The sequence below is a fragment of the Chiloscyllium plagiosum genome, chromosome 28 (genome assembly GCF_004010195.1).
Source record: "Chiloscyllium plagiosum isolate BGI_BamShark_2017 chromosome 28, ASM401019v2, whole genome shotgun sequence".
NCBI classification, from domain to species: domain Eukaryota; kingdom Metazoa; phylum Chordata; class Chondrichthyes; order Orectolobiformes; family Hemiscylliidae; genus Chiloscyllium; species Chiloscyllium plagiosum.
This window is the reverse complement of record NC_057737.1, coordinates 27334645-27342908: the sequence shown is the minus strand read 5'-3', so window position 1 is coordinate 27342908 and position 8264 is coordinate 27334645. Positions and strand designations below refer to the sequence as shown.

Here is an 8264-nt window from a genome sequence, read left to right as displayed (position 1 = left end):
CTTCACTATCCTATCTACCTGCGACTCCACTTTCAATGAGCTATGAACCTGCCCCCCAAGGTCTCTTTGTTCAGTAACACTCCCTAGGACCTTACCATTAAGTGTATAAGTCCTGCTAAGATTTGCTTTCCCAAAATGCAGCTCCTCACATTTATCTAAATTAAACTCCATCTGCTACGTCCCAGCCCATTGGCCCATCTGATCCAGATCCTGTTATAATCTGAGGTAACTTTCTGCGCTGTCCACTACACCTCCAATTTTGGTGTCATCTGCAAACTTACTAACTATACCTCTTATGCTCACATCCAAATCATTTATATAAATGATGAAAAATAGTGGTCCCAGCACCGATCCTTGTGGCACTTCACTGGTCACTGGCCTCCAGTCTGAAAAACAACCCTCCACCACCACCCTCTGTCTTCTAACTTTGAGCCAGTTCTGTATCCAAATGGCTAGCTCTCCCTGTATTCCATGAGATCTAACCTTGCTAATCAGTCTCTCATGGGGAACCTTGTCGAATGCCTTACTGAAGTCCATATAGATCACATCTACTGCTCTGGCCTCATCAATCCGCTTTGTTACTCCTTCAAAAATCTCAATCAAGTTTGTGAGACATGATTTCCCACTCACAAAGCAATGCTAGCTATCCCTAGTCAGTCCTTGTCTTTCCAAATACATGTACATCCTGTCCCTCAGGATTCCCTCTAAAAACTTGTCCACCACCAACATCAGGCCTATAGTTCCCTGGCTTGTCCTTACCACCCTTCTTAAATAGTGGCACCATGTTAGCCAACCTCCAGAATTCCAGCACCTCACCTGTGACTATCGATGATACAAATATCTCAGCAAGAGGCCCAGCAATCACTTCCCTAGCTTCCTGCTGAGTTCTAGGGCAGACCTAATCAGTCCTGGGGATTTATCCACTTTTATGTGTTTCAAGACATCCAGCACTTCCTCCTATGTAATTTGGACATTTTTCAAGATGTCACCATATATTTCCCTACACACTATATGTTCCATGTCCTTTTCCCACAGTAAACACTGATGCAAAGTACTCGTTTAGTATCTCCCCCAGGTCCTGCGGCTCCACACAAAGGCTGCCTTGCTGATCTTTGAGAGGGCCCTATTCTCCCCCTAGTTACCCTTTTGTTCTTAAGGTATTTGTAAAAACCCTTTGGATTCTCCTTACCTCCATTTGCCAAAGCTATCTCATGTCCCCTTTTTGCCCTCCTGATTTCCCTCTTAAGTATACTCCTACTGCCTTTATACTCTAAGGATTCACTCGATCTATCCTGTCTATACCTGACATATGCTTCCTTCTTTTTCTGAACCAAACCCTCAATTTCTTTATTCATCCAGCATTCCCTATACTTACCAGCCTTTCTTTTCAACCTAACAAGAATATACTTTCTCTGGACTCTCATTATCCTATTTCTGAAGGCTTCCCATTTTCCAGCCATCCCTTTCCCTGCAAACATCTGCCCCCTCTCAGTTTTTGAAAGTCCTTGCCTAATACCGTCAAAATTAGCCTTCCTCCAATATAGAAATTCAACTTATAGATCTGGTTTATCCTTTTCCATCCCTATTTTAAAACTAATAAAATTATGGTCACTGGCCCCAAAGTACTTCCCCACTGACACCTCAGTCACTTGCCCTGCCTTATTTCCTAAGAGTAGGTCAAGTTTTGCACCTTCTCCAGTAGGTACATACACATCCTGAATCAGAAAATTTTCCTGGACACACTTAATTTCCTCTCCATCTAAACCCTTAACACTATGGCAGTCCCAGTCGATGTTTGGAAATCTCCTACCATAACCAACCTATTAATCGTACAGTTAACTGAGATCTCCTTACAAGTTTGTTTCTCAATTCCTCTTTGACTATTAGGGAGTCTATAACACAATCCCAATAAAGGTGATCATCCCTTTATTTCTCAGTTCCACCCAAATAACTTCCCTTGCTGCATTTCCGGGAATATCCTCCCTAAGTACAGCTGTAATGCTATCCCTTATCAAAAATGCCACTCCCCCTCCTCTCTTGGCTCCCTTTCTCTCTTTCCTATAGCATTTGAATCCTGGAACATTAAGCTGCCAATCCTGTCCATTCCTGAGCCATGTTTCTGTAATTGCTATGATATCCCAGTCCCATGTTCCTAACCATGCCCTGAGTTCATCTGCCTTCCCTGTTAGGGAAACAAATGCAGTTTAATTTATCAGTCCTATCTGCCCTGACTGTTTGACTCGCTTCTGTTCTCAATTGTACCAGACTCAGATTGATCTCTTTATTCAGTATCTCCCTGGGTCCCACCCCCCGCACCTTACTAGTTTAAATCCTCCCGAGCAGCTCCAGCAAACTCCCTGCCAGTATATTAGTCCCCTTCCAATTTAGGCGCAATCCATCCTTCTTGTACAGGTCACTTCCACCCCAGAAGAGATTCCAATGATCCAAAAATGTGAATCCTTCTCCCATACACCAGCTTCTCAGTCACGCATTCGTCTGCTCTATCCTCGTATTCCTAACCTCACTAGCTTGCAGCACCAGGAGTAATCCAGATATTACTACTCTCGAGGATCTTCTTTTCAAATTCCTGCCTAACTCTCTATATTCTCCTTTCAGAATCTCATCCTCTTCTCTTCCTATGTCATTGGTTCCAAAGTGTACAGTGATCTCCTACTGATCCCTCTCCCCTTTGAGAACATTCTGTACCCTCAGACATCCTTCATCCTGGCATTAGGGAGGCAACACACCATACTGATGTTTCGCTGCTGGCCACAGAAACACCTGTCTGTGCCTCGGACTAGAGTGTCCCCTGACACAATTGGTCTCTTGGGACCTGAGACCTGATGTACCCCTCATTACATTAGAGCCAGTCTCAATACCAGAAACTTGGCTGTTCATGCTATATTCCCCTGAGAATCCATCACCCCTACATTTTCCAAAACAGCATACTTGTATGAAATAGGGATAGCCACAGAAGGCTCCTGCACTACCTGTCCACCTCTCTTACCTTTCCTGGAGTTAACCCATCTACCTGACTGCATCTGCAGCTTTTCTCCCTTCCTATAGCTGCCATCCATAACACCCCTTTGCTCTTGTAAATTCCTCAATGCCTCTAACAGTCACTCCAACCAATCCATTCGATCGGATAGGATTCGCAACCAACTGCATTTATTCCAGATAAATTCCTCAGTAATATATAAAGGCTCCCTAAACTTCTACATCCAACAAGAAGAGCATATCACTCTACTAAAGGCCATTTTTGCTCCTTCACAATCTACACAGCCAGAAAATAGCACTGTCTTATTCCTATACAAAACACTGCTCCAGTCTAATTTAATAGTTATGGCTTATATTTTTAAGTTTACTCGAGAGACATATCTTAATAAAACATTTAATCAAGAAAGAACCCACCCTACTCACTACAGCAGACTTACTGTAAGGCCATACTTAAACATATTCACTTATCTGTTTCTGTGCTGTGACCTCTCCCAAACAGGTTCCTCCAAGATCAGTTGTGAATTTCACTGTTTGTTAATTTTCCAAGACGCACTCCAATGCCCAGCGATAAATGAATTCAATAACAAAGGCAGTAACCGTGCAGGTTCACTGCTGTGTCAGTTAGCAACGTGGGTTTTTCCCTCTCTCTCTCTCTCCTGCACTGACCTCATCATGTGCTGCCTTTGTCTGTTCCTCTCCCTTTTAAAAGTGCCGTCATTTTGACTTTTTTTCTCTCCAAAGTTCCAAAACAATGCAACAGCATATAAAACAGTAATAGCTGTTCCTGGAATTGGAGCAAATCACCTCTAACATCTAAAATACCTCAAAGGAGTAGCCTGTCACAGCCAGAAATTTTTCCCGTCCCCGGGATTACCTGTGTATCATGAATAAAACACAGACTCCTGCGGAACTCCTGTAAATCAATGGCTGCCAACCTGAAAAAGACTCCTTTATCCTCTCTCTCTGCTTCTGCCAGTCAACCAACCCTCTACCAATCCCCCAGTACCTTTCACCTAACACCATAAGAATGGGCTTTTATCTTATTTTGCAGCCTCTTGTGCTATACCCTGTCAAAGGCCTTCTGGAAATCCAAAATAGATCATGTCTGCTGGCTTACTTTTGTCTATCTTTAAATATAGATGAGATTCACGAGTATATTCCTTGGTTTAGATAAAATAAATATTCACCAGCCAATTGACCTGCATTTTTATGGTGCCACAATTCCATTTTATTCCCATAAAGGTGAGCTCTGTTTGACTTTTGTTAAAAAATTTACTTTATGTTCCCACTCATGATTTTCTTTCCCACAGCTCCAACTGAACTCTCATTGTCCCCACATTGCTGTACATTCCCACTGCTCTGACCAAGCTCTCTCTTTCATTGTACTTCTTTACCTCCACTCCTGGTGTCATTGTTTCCAGCTCCTCTGACTGAGGGATGGGAATGCTTCTATAACATTAGGATTGAACTACAGGTGTTAAATTTAATAAGTTTAAATATATGCAGATGGGGGGGGCATTATTTGAGGTTTCACTTGACCTCAAAGGAAGAGATACTCGAGGCTCTTGCAGCACAGTTGTAATGTCCCTACCTCTGGACCAGAAGGTCTGAGTTCAAGTCCCACCTCAGGAGCTGTTTGCCACGAAAACACTCAACAGAGGCACTGCTTTGGTCAGAGCAGTGGGAGTGTAAAGCAAATATGGAGAAAGTGAGAGTTCAGTTGGAGCTGTGGGAAAGACAGAAATCAGGAGTGGGAACGCAAAGTAAATTTTGGCCATGGATGTGTTATAACGCTAGCAACTAGGTTAACTTAAAAACAGATACAACAAACCTTTTATTAACCGGCACTGATGGGATTAGGAGTATGCCGGTTGATCAAATATTCTGGATAGTAAAAAGACAAAACCGCAATAAACCCTGATCAACTGAAGCTTCGAACATCAACATTCCTCATAACATTTACTTAATACATCAACGCACCTTCTAAAATCAATATAAGATCACATATTAACTAAGAGAAACTTAGTGCAAGAGGAACACACATCACTGGTGTACTTACATCGTAAATACTCAGACCCTGCAGTAGATCACAGCATTTGATACATACCTTGCTGGTTTATCGAGAGTGCTGGTTTGATTAAATTGCTGGTTAAAACAAAGCCTGCTTACTTTCTGAAACTGTAGTTGATTTGCAAAGTTTATGCTTTTAATATTTCACTTCTAACTCTGACACTGAGTAAAGCTTTGTTCCGATATCATCCTTTACTAACGGGCTTTCCAGGTTAGCAGTAAAGCAGGATTTGTTGTTTTAAAGTTCTTCTGAGGTGTCAAGAAATGGTACATTTGGACTTGAACGGACCACTCTCATCTACCTATTTCAGCTACTTTAATTTAATATGAATAAGCCTTTAACATCACAGAACTCTGTTTGCATTATCATATCCAATTCACCTCGCCCTTGTCCTTGTTGACTTGCTTTGGTTCCCAAGTCCCTCAATACTTCCAATTTTAAAATGCTCATCCTGATGACTGAATCCCTTCATGGTAGTTTGGCCATGTCTCTTACCTTCCTTCTGCCAAACTGTTGGTGATTAGATAAATGATGATACATTGTACACATTCTGAAGTTTCCATAACTCTCTTCATCTTTAAAGCCAAAATCCATTTCTTTGACTAAGATGCTCGTCAGACTAAAATATTTCATCTTTGTCTTTTTATGAATTATTGTCAGATTAAACACCTACAGTGTTAGAATCTATTCCAGATGAAACAAAGAAAAGCAACTCCAACTGTTTGTTTTGTATCAAATATGTTACTACTCAGGCATCGTGGGGATTTCTTATCTTTTCAGTTCTATTTTCCTTTTGTTTGATTAATTAAATTAGCATTAGATTGATGTACAACCATGCAATTGTTGATGCTTCCCATACTTACACTGTGCAGTCCTGCAATAGTATCAGCTCCATATTCACTCTGAATAATTGGTTTTTGGAATTTATTGTACCAGTTTTCAAACTGATTGTTAAGCTGTAACTGAATGACCTCCAAATGGCCTGAATCATGGTACCAAGAAAAATAGCTGTTCACGCAAATAACATCTGTGTACTGCGCCTGTAGAAACATAATCAGCCTTTTACTTTTCCAGAAATGTGGCTTTCCAATAAACAACTTGAAATCTGAAAAGTTAGCGTATATTTCAAAAATCAAATTCTTGGCAATGGATTTTCAAGACTTCACTTGATTTCTGAAGGAAGGAGGAGTTGCAATTCAAACACAGTGCAACCAACAATCAGTGCATAATTAATTCTGTCTGGTTAGCAATGAAGCAATTTCAGAAAGCAAATACAAAAAGCACAATTAAAACTTTTAGAGAGCTTGAAACATGGATAATATTCAGTGTGTCAGACTGAACCTGCTTTACATACTGAGAGGAGAAAAAGGTGAAGTTGCTTGTTCCTTGTTCCTGCACACAGAATTGGCTGGCCCATAGTAGATAGAGGGTGGTAGCAGATGGAAAGTATTCAGCCTGGAAGCTCGGTGACCAGTGGTGTCCCACAGCAACCTGTTCAGGGACCTCTGCTCTTTGTGATTTTCATAAACGACTGAGATGAGGAAGTGAAAAGGTGGTTTAGTAAGTTAGTCGATGACACGCAGGTTGGTGGAAAGGTAGATAGTGTGGAAGGCTGTTGTAGCTTGCAACGGGACGTTAACATAACTGGGCTGATAAGTGGCAGATGGAATTTCAACCTGGAAAAGTGGAAGTGATTCATTTTGGAATGTTTAATTTGAATGCAGAATACAGGGTTAAAGGCAGGATTCTTGGCAGGGATGAACAGAGGGATCTTGGGGTCCAGGTCCATAGATCCCTCAAAGTTGCCACCCAAGTTGATAGGGTTGTTAAGGTGGTGTATGGTCCACTGGGTTTCATTAGCGGGGGATTGAGTTTAAGAGCCGCAAGGTTATGCTGCAGCTCTATAGACCCCTGGTTAGACCACACTTGGAATATTATGCTCAGTTCTGGTCGCCTCATTATAGGAAGGATGTGGAAGCTTTCAAGAGGGAATAGAGGAGATTTACCAGGATGCTGCCTGGATTGGAGAGCATGTCTTATGAAGAAAGGTTGAGGGAGCTGGAGCTGGGGCTTTTCTCACTGGAGCAAAGAAGGATGAGAGACAACTTTATAGAGGTGTACAAGATGATGACAGGCATAGATAGAATAGATTAGCAGAGACTTTTCCCGGGAGGGAGGGGGCGGGGGCGGGGACGTGATTATCGCGAAGGGGCATAATTTTAAGGTGATTGGAGGTAGATTATTTAAAGAGAAAGTGGTGGGTGTGTGAAATGCACTGCCAGCGGTGGTGGTATACTCAGATACATTAGAGACATTCAAGTGATTCTTGGATTGGCTCATGGCAGATAGTACAACAAATGGTATGTAGGTTAGTTTGATCTTAGAGTAGGGTAAATAGCTGGCACAATATTGAGGGCTGAAGGGCCTGTACTGTTCTACATTCTATGTTTTCTCATATCATAAATATAAATGGTTTCCTCAGAAACATATTGCCAACAGAACCCCAAAGCCAGTCTTCATAGAATCGTATCAGATCTTTAACCTCATGGGAAAGAATAAGTACAAAGGTAACCATTTCTCCCTCAAACTGACATTAGCTCAACATCACAATCATTCATCATTTGTTGAGCAAACTTCACTTCTTGTAATTATTTTGTAAATAAAATCTTGTGTTGTAGTCACTTTGTGCAGTTACTCCCAGCTTTTGATATCCTCGTCCATTTTTTAAAAAACTGAACAACATATGCACTGAATGCATTGCTTTAAAATACAATATTAAAATTATACACATTTCAATTGGGATGGCATGGTGGCTCAGTGGTTTAGCACCACTGTCTCACAGCGGCAGGGACCCCCGGGTTCCATACCACCTTCAGGCAACTGTCTTTGTGCAGTTTGCACCTTCTCCCCATGTCTGTGTGCGTTTCCTTCGATATTCTACTTTCCTTCCACAGTCCAAAGTTGTGCTAATGCTATGTTGCCCTGCAGTGTCCAGGGAAGTGCAATTTAGGTTTGTTAGCCATGAGAAATGCAGGGTCACAGGCACAGGATAGCACTGGGATGCTCTTTGGAGAGTTGATGTGGATTTGATGGGCCAAACAGCCTGTTTCCACACTGTTGGGATTCTATGATTCTAAAACTTTTTTTTTTAAAAAGCCACACAGTGTTAGGTATATTTTCCGCATTATATATTCTC

At 41.6% G+C, this 8264-nt stretch overlaps 1 protein-coding gene across 1 annotated transcript in view; it reads right to left on the bottom strand.

The window, feature by feature from the left end:
- The window catches only part of gusb (glucuronidase, beta), a 38807-nt gene that overhangs the window by 7654 nt on the left and 22889 nt on the right, over nucleotides 1-8264 (bottom strand). Inside the window, exon 10 of the mRNA XM_043718576.1 lies at nucleotides 5932-6108. Within this exon, the coding sequence (XP_043574511.1) occupies nucleotides 5932-6108 (177 nt within the window). The remainder of the gene's footprint in view (nucleotides 1-5931; nucleotides 6109-8264) is intronic.